Genomic DNA, 16,763 nt, shown 5'->3' on the forward strand with positions numbered 1-16,763 from the left:
CGTTCTGTCTTGAATACTGAACACAGATAAACTCTAGAGCTACACTCTCCAATACGGGAGCCACTAGCCACAAGTGGATACTTAAATTCAAATTAAGTAAAATTAAACAAAACTAAAAATTCAGTTCCTGAATCAGACTAGTCACATTTGAGGTACTCAATAGCCATATGTGGCCACTGCCCATCGTATTGAACAAATAGAGAAGATTTCCTATTACAGAAAGTTTTATTGAAAAGTATTGCTCTAGAGTTTATCATTATATCACATTGCAGAAATTCTAAATTGGATACCCAATTCTGCACTTTTCCTAATCAACCAATCCTGGCTTTCAAATCTTTTTATTTATCTAAATGTCTGAGGTTGTTCCTATTTAAATCTTTTTTGAATAACAAATGTAGATAATAAATAAATAAATCTCTGTGAAATAGAACAAAATAAAATAGAGAGTATCTGTTTTCCAAAACACAGATTTAAATTTCTAAAATCCACTTTAAGTGGGGAGAAGTCCCATATGATTTGTAAAAAGTCTAAATTACAGATGATTTATAAAGTATATTCAACTAATTCAATTACACCAAAAGCTCAAACAAAAACCTAAAAGTCTTACCAAATTAAAACTCTATCAGACCTGATTTGATAAACAACTAAGAATAATTTCTAACTCAAACACTATTGTATACAAATCGGGTGGAAACGTGTTGCTGGAAGAGTTTACTTTTCTTAAATAAACCTGACTTTTCTCCCTGAGCTGTTACTGCTGCATAAATTTGCTTCCTCCGTAGCAAGTGCCCAAATCCTTTCTAAATTGTCTCAAGTCTGCATTAATGAGAATTAAATTAATGAGAACTTAGCAGGTAATATAACCATGAAAAGCAATAAAGATACACAATCAATTGTTCATTTCTCCAAAAACTATATGTAGTATATGTGTAAAAACGAATAAGTGCATATTTGCATACATAGAAATGCAAAAAATTATTTTCTCTTCTAATCAGCATACAAGGATCTCTAAAATCTCCTAAATGTGCACATACATTTTAATAAATAATAGCATGTTTATTAGTGTTGTGTATTCCTAATACGTAATTTCTCCTGTGATCCCAAAACAATACACTTTGATAATATCTCAGCTTCTTCTTGTCTTTCCAATTGAGTCAAAGGATCCTCTTTTTTTCTACCTCAGAAGCTGTTCTGGACGCGGAGCAGCGTCTGGCGAAGAGACAGAAACCAGCCCCAGGAGTGCCACAGGAGGGCACAAGGACACTGGTCCTCGACTCCGCAGGCCGCGCATGTCTCAATGTAAGTGCAAGAAGGCTGGAGGGCGCCGTGGCCCTGCCGCCGTGGGCCAGGGCGCGCCGGCTGTGGCGGTGGGCGCACAAGGCAGTGGGAGACACTCGGCTCCGCCTGCCTGCATGTCCTATCTCCCATCCCCATGTCCGCCGCGGCGAGAGCTTTGAGACCATCACCGCTCATGCCAGGTTCTAGAATCCCCGGGAGTAAAATACATGTGCAGAGTGTGATTCTAGCTGATTTTTAAGTCCAGGCATGTTGAATAGAGTCTTAAAATAATCATTTCCATAGGACCCGACTAGGTAGCCAAGTGTTCACCAGATGCTAGCAGCTAGATTTTGCAGAGGAAAAATGCTAACTTAAGCTTCTTTACATGATTCAGCAGAGGGTTTTGAGTAATAAAAGATCTGGAGATTTGTAAAGTAAATAATTCCAGTGCAAATGGGAAAATTAAAATAATCTTATCATCTCCCAGTCATGTCCGTATGTGCTTTTCTACCCTGATCAAATTTCTCTTAACTGGGTCAGTTTTTTTTCTGGCTGGTATTTTATAGGTTTAAGTTATGAGTTGTAATGAAGAAACGATTCCTTTCAGATGACTGAAGCAACAGGTCCTAAATTTTCCTAAAGACACCCTGGGAAGTATGAAACAGGGTGTGATCTAACAAATATGATCTTATTCACATGACGTTGAAGACATCCACAGTGAGAAACAATAACAGTATGCCAGAATCTCCTTTATTCCTTAATTGATTTCTCAGTGGAAACAATCAAAATGTAAGTTACATCATTAACTTTTGAACCTTGACGGAAAACAAAAATACCATCCATTTCTGATGAGTAGACATTATCTCATAGTATCCACAGCCATCGTACACTTATTTCTGTTGCCTGGTGTTAAGTGTGACTTTTGGACGCACAACTCAATATTTCCTTATATTTAATAGTGCAATGGCTTTTTACAGTCTATTTAACTTTATTTAGTAATTTAAAGAATGAATAGTTAAGATTCCCCGGATTTTTGTGTTCTTGCTGGAGGTGCACTTGAACAAAAAGAACAGTGCAGCATCTAGCCCCATAGTTAACGCCACTTGACAACACCCTGTCTAAAATGAATCCTTACAGATTTTCCGGAGAAATGCAGATACGTCAATGATTTTCCTAAGATATCACATTTTTGCTACAGGTATCACTAATTATTTTGGCTGAATTCCGTCAAGGCCATATGTTAATCAAATGAAAAATTTATAATGCAAAACCATTGAATAAAAAGTATGTGCTCATTTAAGCAACAGATTGTAGGACTCAAGCCGATCATGTATTTTGGAGAAGCTGATGAAGGAGGCATGACTCGGGTTACACTCTTAACGTCAGGGTAAGGCTCTGGACATGATCCAGAGAAACTTTATAATTGTTGCAACCAACGACAGGCTCAGCTTCTGGATTTCTTGTAACAAAATCTTGCTGCCAAGGGCATTGATGGACTCACTCAATAAAAAATTACAATAATAATGTTAAACTAAATCATAAAAATGCAGAAGGTGGGTATTACAGGGCAGAGGAGAGGAATTGCTTATAAAGTTATGGTGGAAATATCAAAAATACGTTTTATTAGACTTAAAAAATTAAGCTTTGTTTTTTAACTAGGGTGCAAAAGCAATAAAATGTAAAGGTTACTCAATAAATTATTTCATTCAGTGGTCAACAGCAATGATTCAGCAAATGAAAATAAAAATTACATTTATTCAACATGGTCATCAATTCAGGCAGGCTCAAAGCTTATATGTGATAGTTTTCTTATAAAAATAACCAGCTGAAAGTCATTTTTAAGAAAGAATTTTGACTGAAAAAAGAATAAAGAACTTTTCACACTTATGTCTTTTTCTCAGTGAAAATGAACTTGGCTTATGCTTAATTTCACATAGTGTAAAACTATGTTATGTGGTTTTTAAGTTCTATGAAGGAATTCATTTGAAACAAATGTAGGAAATGACCAAAAGAATTAAATATGAAAGCCATGATAGGCTTACAATTCAGGAAATGGAAATAGATCAAGATAATTAATACTCTGGGCATCTTCCACAAGTAAAGAAGATAACTTTTTAAATTATTTTTGAATGATCTGGAATTTCCTTTCTGATCATCTTTTTACTTTCCAAAAAGATAGTTTCCTGAATCACATATCATAGACATTTTGGTAGACAGATCCCATATTTTCCTCAACTTAAATAACATATGTTTCTAAGTGACAATTATCATAGAAACAAATTCCTTGTGCTCATTAAAATACCTACTGTGCCTTATACACAGGAAGCTCTAAATAATATGGGTCGAAATGAATTGTTCCCACTTTCTGTTCAGAGATGAATGTGTCTCTTGGATTCACACTAGAGAGGTGACATCTCACGCATGGAAATTAAAGAGCTACATCTGTAACCAAAAATAATCCATGGAAAACCTGCTGAGTTGATCCATATCTGTTTTACTAATCAAGCCCACTACGGAAGTGCTTTCTTGTGGTTGTGCTATATCTTGGAGATAAATAGAGTAGAGAACCACAGTTCAATTTGGAAGCTGTTTGAAACTTTGAAGAACATGGGGTTTTGTGTTATATGACAGCAATAAAGTCCAATCCTTGATGGTTGTAATTCTGATATATAAGTATATAAATATCCTGTATGTATAATTTTACTGCAGAATATTATAACAGTGGCCAAAAAGACCCTAACTATTCAATATGGAATTTACTTCTTAATGCCACTCTTTTCCTTCTTGGTTTTTTTTTTTTTCCTTTTTTATAATGAAAAATGTTTTTGGGTGTTTTGGGTTTTTTTTAAGCCAGCTTGGTATGAACAACCTTTAGTTGAAGCAGATGGCTGGAAGTCAGAAGTGCCAGATTCTATCCTTGATTTTACCAACTTGGAATGTGGCCTTAGGCAAGTCATGAGAGTAAATCTACAATAAAAGGGGTAATAATGCCTTACATGTGTATGATGCTTTATGATCTAACAGAGCACTTGCACACACAATATCTTATTTAACCTTCCCACAGCCTCATAGGAGGAGTATGGCAGTTATTAACAACCTCCATTATAGAGAGTAGGAATCTGAGACCCAGAGAAACTAAATCTCTTGTTCACAGTCACGTCAACGTCAAATGTCAGAGCCAGGAGCAGACATGTATGGTGATTCCTTCTCAGCTGGTCTCTTTCTTTCCTCTACACCACACTACCGCCCTCTGGTGCCCCAAAGCGGGAACGACTAGAGCTGCTCTGTCCAATATGGTAGCCACCAGCCGCCTGGCTGATGGAGCGCTTGAAATGTGGCTAGTCCCAACTGAGGTGTAGTGAGAGTGTAAAATACACACCGGATTTCTAAGACTTTGAACGAAAAGAAGAATGTAAAATATCTCATTAATACTTTTTATATTGATTGTACATTACAGTTATATATTTTGGGTATCTTGAGTTAAAGTATATTATTAAAATTAATTTCACCTGTTTCTTTTAACATTTTTAATGTGACTTTGTGTGTGTGTGTGTGAGGAAGATTAGCCCTGAGCTAACCTCTGTTGCTCATCCTCCTCTTTTTGCTGAGGAAGATTGGCCCTGGGCTAACATCCATGCCCATCTTCCTCTACTTTATATGGGACTCCACCACAGCATGGCTTGACAAGCAGTGCATCGGTGCACGCCCGGGGTTCCGAACCTGTGAACCCCAGGCCGCCACAGCGGAGCAGGGGCACTTAACCGCTGCACCACCCGGCCAGCCCTATTAATGTGACATTTTTAGTGTTTCTTTTTACTTTTTTAACGCGAAGCCACATATGTGGCTCACTTTGTTTCTACTGGACAGTGCTGAACTAGAGGATTCCATAGTTGAGAGCCCACCGTATGGATTTCACAGTACTGGACTTGTTTATGCACCTGTGTTGATGTGGCCGAGACAAATTTCCAAAGACTCTGTCAAACATAGAACCATTTAGATTAGCAGCAATGATTCAATCATTCTCATACGTCTTCCACATGCAGGGGAAAATCAGACTTCATTAGTTGATATCTCAAATTACTCATTCATTAAAAGGGCTCATTTTATACTTGCTGAGTGCTTGAAAGGCTTAGAGTAAAGTACCATGGAAAGAACTATAAATTATATTTATGGCTCTGTAGTGCACCTCATTTTAAAATATGTTCCCATTAAACATTACGAGTGAATGAGACATTGGACTATTAGTTGATACAGGCAATATAAAATAATAATTATATATAAATTTATTATAAAATATAGTATAATTTATTCCCCCTACAACTCTTTAAGATATTTTATATATAATTTCTAAAGCAGTAGTTTATTCCTGTTTTGAAAAATCTAACTGAAAGTCCAGTTAGGACTCATATTTTAGGGAAAAATATATATATATATATAGAAAAAAAATAGCCCAAATCACTGACAGCTAACGTCTATTCAGCATTTACTGTTTGGGCTCAAGCGGTATGCTAAGAGCTAAACCAAGATTATCTCATTCGGGGATTTGAAAATCAGCAACAGGAAGCAGAACTGAAGCTCTGGTTCATTCCTGCCTCTTACTTCAATGCTGTTTGTGTAACCGTCACAACGGTATTAGAATATTGGGACTTGAGTCTATTTTATTCGTTTCATCTCCATAAGTGTTTATCCAGCAAATACAGGACCAGGAACAGTTCCAGATGCTGAGGGAATGTTGGGCAGTAAGACCAGAGTCCGGCCCTCAGAGAGGAGCATGTTGGAGGCTTGTGAACGTGTTTTTGAAAAACACATACTTATAAACAAGTTTGTATGAAGGAGTTACTCTTCACTTTCTAAAGAGTTTCTTTATGTTACAATAGAAATCACTATAGCCCTGTTCCCCAGTGCATTAAAATTTACCTGTTGTTTATAAAGAAAAGTCTCGTGTAAAAAATAAAAAACCTATGTGGTATGAATTTCAGAGATTTGCTTTCCTTTATGTATTATACCCACTTGGAGGAAAGTGGGCTGAAATTACCTTAAATCTTTTCTGGAAAAAGGAGGAATGAAAACAAACAAAAAGTGAACCTAAATCAAAATGGCACTGAAAATCACAAAACGGTGAAAACTAACAAGTTTTATAACTTTTTATACAATTCTGATAATAATAATAATGTTACCTAAATCATATGACATGTATCAGAATGGCACTGAAAATCAGGAAATAGGGAAAACCAAAAAGTTTTGTAACTTCTTATACAATAATGTTACTTTTTGTGTGTGTGTATGTGAGGAAGATCAGCCCTGAGCTAACATCCATGCCAATCCTCTTCTTTTTTGCTGAGGAAGACTGGCCCTGGGCTAACATTTGTGCCCATCTTCCTCACTTTATATGGGACACCGCCACAGCATGGCCTGACAAGTGGTGCATCGGTGCGCCCCCGGGATCTGAACCCAGGCCGCCAGCAGCGGAGCGCACGCACTTAACTGCTATGCCACAGGGTCGGCCCCCAATAATGTTACTTTTAAAGGTAGAGATTAAAAATTACGTATATAAGCTAATTATATATTAATTTTTTAAAAAAATGTTTCAAAATATAATAACTTGTTGACAATTTCTTAATGTTCATGCTTACCTAGAATAAAATAAAAAGAAAAATATTAACAATAGCCAGCTCTAGGTGGCAGAATTTTAGATATTTTTATGTCCTTATTTACGCTTTGTAATAATTCCAGAATAAACATGAATTACTTTTATAATAAGTATATGGAAAAATAATTGTAATCAACTCCAAAACTGATTGCAAACGAGAAAGACAGAAACTCTCTGGGGGGAGTAAAATGCAAATCTTGTTCTCAATCACAAATTTAAAAATAATAATACATCTTATAGGTCCTTCTTTCCAGGCGGTCTTGTCTTCCTTTGATTCAAGATAAAGTAACCAGTGGACCATTCAACTTCTCTAGACAAGGAAGGTAAAAAGTGCGCTGGGTTTCCTAGACTTTCTTGGGAAGCAGTTTGTGCTCCGCTGTGAACATGAGTGTGAAGAGCAAGGTTGTCGTGTGAGCTCTTAAAGCTCGGAGGTGTTGCTGGGGCAGCGAGAAAAGCAGAGCCTCGTGGGAAGTGCGCCTCTTCCGGAAACCTGCTAACAGAGTGGCCCTCAGTCGTTTCTAATAGCATCTGCTCAAAACTGGCCTCAGTCTTAGCCCTGAGAGGTGGAACATCATGTGGGAACATATCATGGAATCACGTCTTTGAGCTGGATAGGGTCTTAGTGAGTCTGAAGAGTGAGTATAGAGCTGTTTGGGGCATCCCATTTAAAAGTTCATGGAGAAATATTTGGTCTGGTAACTTTTTTTATGAAAACGACCCTAAAATTTTACTACAAAGAAAACTCAGAAATGAGCTCCTTGTGTCATTTAGTCATTAAATCATAAATCCTCAGACTGTTAGAGCTGAAAGGGGCCTTCTGGATTAATCTCATCCAATAACAATATTTTGCCGATGAGAAAACTAAGGAGCTGAAACATTATTTCTCAAGAAAAGTGCAATTACTGAAAAATATCCCAAAGAATCCAGGAATTGCTGGAAGTGTGCCTGGGAAGGGCTAGGCGTTTCAAATCCTACCGGAACTTTATGACTGGAATTTTTAGTTTGGTTGTGGGTGCTCCTGTGCAAGGAAGGACAGATGCTGGCATGGACAAAGATGCCTATAGTATATGAAAAGCACATTCACAGTGGATGCCTATAAAGTCAAAACAAGAAATATCACAAAGCCAGTGATTTCAGCCCAGATCGCTCACTCATGGCTCAGCCTCCTTTCTTCAGTGAGTCAAATAATTGAAAGGAGCTTTCTTTGCCACTTTTCAGACACAAATCGTTTATTATCATGAGAAATTGGCTACTTCCACAGTTGCTGATAGACCAGAGAAGAATGGGAAATTCACTCCTTGAGTTAAACAAGAAAGGATGTTAAAATCTTCCTGATTTTGTGCATTTATGAAAAATATACTTATATTAAAATTATATGTATTAAAAACATATTCCTCATCCCCCAAGTACACATACTATGCCTTATGGAGATTGTCCTGGAACAAGTAAATATTAAGGATCTTTTTCAAAGTTCAATGTCTGTCTAAGAAAAGGAAATAGTAACACTTGATTTTAAGGAAACTAGAGCAGCGCGTGCATTTCTTAAAGGTAGACTTCTCCTTTCCATCTTTTATTTATTTATTTATTTATTTATTTTTTCCCCCAAAGCCCCAGTAGATCGTTGTATGTCATAGCTTCACATCCTTCTAGTTGCTGTATATGGGATGTGGCCTCAGCATGGCTGGAGAAGCGGTGCGTCGGTGCCCCCCCGGGATCTGAACCCCGGGCCGCCAGCAGCGGAGCGCGAGCACTTAACCGCTAAGCCACCGGGCTGACCCAGCACGTGCGTTTCTATTGTCGTCTATAAAATAGGAATAAAAGTAGAGCCTCCCAAAGTTGTTTAAGGTTTAAGTCAATAATAATAGATGTAAATGCTTAGTGCAGTGCTTGGTGCGTGGTTTACACTCAATAAGTGTCAGACACTGTTATTGGTAGTAATATTATTATTACTTACGATATGATAACTCCTCCACAGACACCCTTCCCCTTAATCAAACCAGCTCTTGGGATTCCCCACACTGTTTCGTGGCCCCGGGCCCTTGCACAGGCTGATCCTCTTTCCAAACATTTCTTCCCTACTTCTTCTCTCGGGACCTCCCACCCATCCCCCACCCCCAACCCCCACCCCAAGTTCACTTCTGAAGCTTCCTCCTGTTTTGTCTTCCCTAATCCCTGTGCCTGACCTCGGTTCACTTGCCCCTTTCCTGGTGCCCTGCACACACACCTCTCCTACTAATTGAGAGCATGACTTTTTTTACCTGATCCTCCCTCACTTCCAACACACGCTGGACTGAAAACACATTGCACTCAGGGTTTGTGAGTCTGTAGACATGTCTATTGAAGTGAATAAACCAACTCCTGTATAAAGAAGTAAGCAGGGTTTTTTTTCTTCGTGAGTAGGTATCAGGCTAGAATGTGCACCTAGTGGTCTGAGATTGAAGGGGAGAAGGGTATGGTAGGAAAAGCTGAGGGACACAGTTGGCAGCTCTGCCACAGCCCAACCCTGTGTCTTCACTGAGTCATTTAACCTCTCTGGACTCAGTTTCCGTCTCAGCAAAATGAGCCAGTTGGGCAAAATATTCTGTGAGGACCTACCCCGTGCCAACATTTGTATGATGCTAAACATCGGTTCCTCTCAGAGGTTCTCAGACTTGAGCAGACATCAAAGTCATCGGGACGGCTTGTTAAAACCTGAATCCTCATCAGCAGGTGTGAGATGGGGCCCAAGAATTTGCATCTTTAACAAGTTCCCAGGTGATGCTGAGGCTGCTGGTGGGGGAACCACACTTTGGGAACCACTGATTAATCTTCTTAACACAGGATCCTGGCACTGTCCTGTTGTCATCTGGCCGAGAACACTCTTAATATGCAAATTCATAGTAGGATGGAGGCAGGTAAACCCAGGCTTCTGTGAGGCTGCCGTCAGGAGGGCTGGGCACCTGTGGGTGGATCCCAAGAGCAGCCACAGAAGGCAGACTTTGCTGACTGCAACAGTTTTGTTAAAGGCCGGCCTTGTGGGTAAGGCACAGCCTGGGTTCACAACACTGCAGGGCACAGAAAACAAATTCCAGCTTCTGATCCTTCTGTTAAAACCCCCTGCAGCTGAAGTCACAATGGATCACAATTGCCATCTAGTGACAACTTTGAGTTACTGCATCTAGAGACCACAGAGGGAAAAGATGCTTTCATTTGGAAACTGCTTTTTTTTTTTTTTTTACAAAACTGTGTTCAAGATGAGAACTCCTGAGAAGAAGCTCTAAAGTACTCTGGTCTTATCTACACTTGTATCTAGGTGCTGCAGAAATAAACACTGTTCTAATACTTTATATATGTTCAGTCATTCACTGGGAGCCCAGGAGATAGAGGCAATTATTATCCCTGTTTTACAGACAGGACCTATGACACAGATGTACAAAGAAATTAAGACACTGCCTGAGGTTGCACAGCCAGTCAAGTGGTGGAGCTGGGACTGAATCTAGACAGCTTCCGGAGAGAGGTTACTCTAGCCAACCCACCTGTATCAGCAATTTCAAATCGTTACTGAAACAACTGGTACCTGTCAATGGTTATCACTTCCCGGATATGGGTCTGAAAAATTTTATGAAATACATACTGAAGCAATGAATTTTTTCTGATTCCTCCAAACGAAATCAGCTCATGTGCAGTCATTAAGGAAACGTTTCTACCTACACAAAGCCACTGTTATGCAACAAAAAGAGCATCAACTTGCTCTGCAACCTTGGACAAGTTGCTTAACATCTCTGGGCTCCACTTTCTTCATCTATATAACAGAAAAAGTAAAAATGTAGTGTACATGGTTTGGAGTTCTTTAAAGCCAGATTAAATTTTAGAGTAACTGCTCAAGTTATCCAGTGCATGTGATCCCAAGAGCAAACAGGCCGATGAGGGGCAGTAACCATCTCAGTTCTCAAATTGTCCTGAACATGGGAAAGGAGCCAGGACAGCAGACTTGACCTCCGGTGCTATTGTCCAGAAGTGCTGGCAGGGAATAACAACGCTCCTGGAGTTTACGGAGGAGAAAAGCGCTCACCCAAGGAGACCTCTGTTTCACTGTGCACTGGGCCTGTGCACCCTGCCTCTTCACTTCAGCGGAACATTAACTATCAGCTCGAGATGTGTCCTCTTGAGAAAGAAATGTTACAGTGGGAATGGGGAAGAAATGTGTTTGGTTGATGAGCCAGTGGCTCTTTGGTGGGAACCAGAGTCTTGATCTTCCAGGCAGCTATGACGCACTGGGCCTGACCTCGAGGATTCGGGGACAGTGCCATCACATCACCCGTGCGTGACTGATAAGAGCAGGGAAACACTTTTGGGGTACGAAGACTTAGCCAAAATCACCAGTAAAACTCAGGCGTAGAGCCAAAACTAAGTAAACAGTAGTTTTAAAATGGACACAGAAATTATTTGACTTATATGCAGAGAAAATTGAAGGGACACCAAATTCTGAGGAAATATCGTTTCATTGTCAGGTCCCCACTTTTAGAGAGAATGTCTCCTTTTCCACATTTAACTCGTCTGATAATACTACTACTTAGCTGTGATCATGTTTACAGATGAAGAAGAAAGGAAATCCTAATGCACATCAACGCTGCAAGGACAGGGCCTTTCTGTCTTCTCTGTTGCTGTTTCCCGGGATATGGACTGTACCTACACTCAGCACTCAGCAGATCTTTGTTGAATAAATGAATTAAAAAAGCTTGAATAAATCACTAAATCGAAGGAAAAAATAGAAAGTAGAAAGGAATCTTTTTTTTCATTTGTTTTTATACAAAAAGCCCTGTTGTCAGGTGAAATCTAATAAAAATTACAGGAGAAATCTCTGTCTCTGGGGCGCAGCTGTTGTCTCATTCGCTGTTTCCGGTGGCGCGGGCGAGTTCTGACTGCCCTCCATGCGCATGTCATCCGCCGACACTGAGCACTAACAGGTCTTTGTCTTGGGGTCCACCAGCTTTCATTCCTCACTCATTCTTCATACTCTTTGTTGAGGGGGGGGCAAAACCCACCTGAAGAGTTAAACAAAAAAACTGAATGATTGGCTGCGCCAAAACTTGATTCCTTTTGACTAGCCACTCAATTCTAAGATCCTCAGATCCACGTCTGAGATTCCAGTTTGCCTTAAGCTCACATCCGTTCATTCCCCCACACCAGTCCTGAGCTCCTGCACAGCGGCCCCTTTTTTTCCATTGCCATCATCCTCTCTGGCCACAGCTATTGAGTAGCTGTGGATGGAAATGAGTAAATAGAGAAAAATAAGAAATGATGGGAAACATCCTCTAAGGAAAGTATTTGATGGGAAAACAGGAGCCTCACTTCTCCAGCACAGGCTGGCCTGGAATCTAGTCTGGATTTCAGAGGCTGTAATCACTCAGCCCTGAGTCGATCAGCATGAATCTGTCCTTGTATGCAATGTTCTTTGAGATCCTTGAATCTAAGACCTTTTAGGAATGTGTATAAGTCATTCTAAAGTGAGAAAATGAATAGGATACATTCTAGTAGAAAGCCAAGGATAGATAATAAAATAAATCTTTCCCGTATCCCTTTTAGGTGATATTACACTTTAAAAATAGGTATGGGGAGGGGCCCAAGGGAAGAATTTCAGTTAGGCTAATCTACTTACAAGGAGAATTTCTTCCAGGATACAAGAGCCTTTGGCAAACATTGGTTGGCACATTCTTCCTAAAAGGTAAAAACCTTTTTTTTCTTTGGCTGGTTTTAAATGACACTTAAGAGTGTCAGGCAAACCTTCCAAACATGGCCAAAAGCAGGTTAATCCAAATCACACAACATCCGCAACCAGCTCAGAATCAACAAAAAAAGCAGGCCTAAGTATTTCAGGATGCTCACTGTGAGACATAATTCCATGATATGTACGGCTCCATAAACCGGCCAGAGCTACTCTCGAGTATTATGGAGCACTCCTTGCAGTGGGGCAGTTACTTATCCTCGATGCTATAACACGCACCCAGGTGAGTCATAACCTATCCTGTAGGACCACGGTTCTCAGTCTTCAGTGGGCCAAAGAGTGAGCTGGAGCAAGCCTGCAGAAAATGCAGATTTCTGGCCCCTCTCCAAGCCTGTCTAGTCAGACTGTGGGGGGGAGATCGGGGACAAGAAAGGCCAGAGAGGAAGAGCAGATGGTCTGCACACCACACACTGAGTCACTGCCCTGGAGTCTGGAGTGAGCTCCCTGAGGTCAGGACTCCCCGTGCAGCTCTTCCTTCCCTGCACCTGCACTGCGACTGGACCCTGGTGGATACTCACTGAATGTTTAAAGAGTGCAAAGCCGTTGGCGTTTTTGGATGCCAGGCACTGTTCTAAGCCCTCTACACATATTAACTCATTTAATCCTCACAATGAAGGACTATTATCAGCCTTGACACTTGCTGGGCACTCTGCCTGCACACTGTCCACGGTGTCATATGGCTGGCTCCTCTGTTACATTCAGCTGCCACCTCCTCAGGAAGACCCTCTCGACTGCTACCTAAAGGAACGTCGGTCCGACTCCTGTCCCATCACAAGACCCTGTTCCCTTTCACTATAGCGCTTGCCTCTATCTAAAGTGACCTGGTCTGGTTTACTGTCTGGCTCCCTCCACTAAAATGTAAGCTCCGTGAGAAAAGGAATCTTGTAGATCTTGTCTGTCACTGTCTCTCCAAGGCCTGATCACAGTAAACACCACGGAAATATTTGTTAAATGAGTCCATTTAACAAATGCATAATAAATGCGAAGTAGAGGGGTTCTGTTTGCTATATAATTTCTTAGTTCTCTCAGAGCTTCCAAAATTTTTTGTGATAAGTGTGAAAAGCAAAAGAAAGATTTCTAACCAAAAAATGTCCTCAAAATGATTTCCTAATCTACCCTGTCCCAAGTCATAGCATGGACGTGAGGAAAAAGGAGAACTCAGTAAGGGTTAAACTGGGAGATCTGGATATATTTTTCACTCTATGGCTTCAATATTTTGTTTGAAACGAAGTCTTAGGACATCAGACACACCCACGTTCAAACATAAGTAAAAATCACATTCTAAGATCAGATGTACATGATTTTTAGATTAACTAGTGTTTTCATTAGCCACACAGTGACTCTGCTTTACTTGTTCAGAAGGCTGTATCTACATGACACCAAAGAGTTAGTTAAACCAATGAAACTCAAGCCATTGTTTCAGTAGTCAAAGAATGGATAGACCAATTCACTCCAAATGGTGAAGGTGTCAGAATCATTGATCATTTTACCCTGTGCCAGCAAAATCAAAGTCAGAACCTGACTGTAGACTCAGGAGAAAGGAAGAAACTCTTTTTAAATGGGTTTCTCATCCGGTATGGCTCAAAACCACAGTTCCTGTTAAAGGGGCCACCTGCTAGTTGATGTCAGATCAATGTTAACCAAACCCCCACAGGATTCTGGCCATGGACAATGGAATCTGTCTCCTCCTCTTATTTTTGGGTGGTCTCAGGCAAACAGGGGCTAGGGCTGAGGAAGTGCCGCTGAATGTGAAGCTTTTTGTTCCAAGTAATTTTTACCATTTCCACTACAATGCCAGATAGTGAATGCTGTCAGTGATGTTGTTGGATAGAACATACTCAAAATCAACTAGAAACTTAAAAAACTGTGTTCCTTGTTTTATTTTGAGAATATCTTTTCACTGTGATCACACAGGGAGTTAGCCAGACCTGGGTTGGCTTCATGAGTCGTCTCAGAGAATGAGGACAGATCCTGGGAGAGTCTTTCCATTTTTGAGGAAGTGCTGATCCACACTCACATTCATGTCAGTCGGTCGCTGAGGCTCAGGAGGAACCTTGGAAGCACTGAAGGCGATGTGGGAAGGGCACAACCAGAGGAGAGGTGTGTTCTTCCCGCAGGAAAGCGAAGATCCTGTGCAAAGGCCTTCATCTAGGAAGAACTTTGCTGCCACTCACCTCCCCCGCCCCCCATTAAGAAAGATTTAATCAGAATGCTTATAAGAGAGTGGAATTTGTTTTCATTCTAAAAATTTCCAAGTGCAATCCAGTCAAGAACAAAGATAATTTTTACGTTCACTACCCAAGTCCTCAAAACCATCTGGGTTAACTCAAAGCCAGGTTTAGCACATTTTGTTTTCCATTTTGTGAGCAAAACATGATTTGGATTACAAATTTCTCTGAGGTCCGTGCATAGAGTTGAGCGACTCTGTCATTTCCTTATCAGAAACAACAGGAGAAATTCCAAATACGAAGAATCACAGAGATTTATTGCCACAATTCCCAGCCTGACACTTGGCTCAGCACAGAGAATAAGCAGCCAAAGAGAAGTCCTTTACGAAGGTATGAAAGGAACTGGCTGCTTGTGAAGCCCAGACTTGGGAGTGGCACAGACAGGGGTTTGGGCTTTTACGCGGCCAGCGAAACTCGTCTGTTTGAAGTCGGATCAATTGATTTCTTGAACATTTCAAATAAGCAAAATTCTGCAGGAAATGGCAGCCAGATGCATTTTTAACTCCGGAGTTCCTTGGTAGAGGCAGAAAATAATCACACAACATCCTCTAGTTTCATTTTGGCTCTGTTGCTAGGTTAATTCTCCAGGACTATACCTCCGACATATATGTAGAAATGAGTGAATAAACTCGGGGCGGGGTACAGGTAGAAATTTATTTTAATAATAATTTTAAATATATTTCAATAATGATTTTAATTTATTAAAGTAATAATTTTATTTAAATAAAAAAAGAAACAGTAAGTGTCTGATATAAATGGATATCGATTTTAAAATACTACATTATTTGGAAGAGGCTTCAGAACATCTTAGGAAGCATCTGTTGTAAACCGGATGCTGTGTTGGCAACTTTGGCAGTAACGCTCTGGGTAGGTTGTTCGCGTTCCCATGGGACACCTAAAGAAACTGAGGCTCACCAAGATGCAGTGATTTGCCAGAGGCCACCGTGATTGCAAAGGAGAGAGGCTGAGATTGATGTATCAAAGGAGCCCCTAGTTGCTCCTCAGGATTGAAATCCAAATGGAAAGAACCTGATTTCCAAGACTGAGTTTCTTCTACACTAGCTGTTGCTGGTCCTCATCTCCTCACGCGTGGTCCAGGAGTGGATGGGTAGCCTGTGTTGAAGCTGGGATGAGCAGGTCGGGAGTGGTTGGCAGCCATCTGTGTGCAGGAATGCCTCCATGCCAAGGAGACATATGCGACTTTCCCCGGGAACTCTAAGTGGGGAAGGAAAGGTTCCCCCCTCTCTCCAATAAGCTTTGGCCTCAGACACTTAGAGAAAATATAGGAAACATGAAAAGAAGAAAACACTCACCTTGCCACGCCCAGCCGCCTTGTTAACACCTTGTCTTTGTAATGTGACTTTCACAGAAAATGAAATATTTCTTTCCTCTTAACTTCACATCTGCTGCCCAGAAGCCCCCAGGTTTCCTGGAATTTTTATTAAGAATTCCAGATACTCCAGCAGTGCTTCTCAGACACCACGCTTCGGCTGACGGAGAGCAGACACAGACCATGTTCCGTAGAGGCGTGTCTGGGGATCTTCCCTCTGCTTTCTTCTGCTTTCTCTTCCAATGAAACTGTCTCATTATTGGTTTTGATTTATTAATTATGATCATATTTCCCTTTCCAGAATCTCATTTGCAAGATAAAAAAAGAATAAAGATGGCAATGGAGAGTCAGCCCTGGCATTTTGTTAGTTCTCCTCGCCTCTTGCTTTTGGACTGTCTGCTCTGCATCTTGGGCACTTCTGTGTCGGGAGAGAAGACGCTGCAGACTGGAGCAGGGGATTTTTGTGTCTGTGTGCATCGGGCCCACCCCTAACACTGTGACACTTTGGGCAAA

At 40.6% G+C, this 16,763-nt stretch overlaps 1 protein-coding gene across 1 annotated transcript in view; it reads left to right on the forward strand.

Moving 5' to 3' along the window:
- The window catches only part of COL8A1 (collagen type VIII alpha 1 chain), a 139,414-nt gene that overhangs the window by 86,932 nt on the left and 35,719 nt on the right, over nt 1–16,763 (forward strand). The window contains exon 2 of the mRNA XM_004439945.3: nt 1,184–1,299. Within this exon, the coding sequence (XP_004440002.2) occupies nt 1,184–1,299 (116 nt within the window). The remainder of the gene's footprint in view (nt 1–1,183; nt 1,300–16,763) is intronic.

The sequence above is a fragment of the Ceratotherium simum genome, chromosome 15 (assembly GCF_057802395.1).
Source record: "Ceratotherium simum simum isolate JZ-2026a chromosome 15, ASM5780239v1, whole genome shotgun sequence".
Classification (NCBI taxonomy): domain Eukaryota; kingdom Metazoa; phylum Chordata; class Mammalia; order Perissodactyla; family Rhinocerotidae; genus Ceratotherium; species Ceratotherium simum.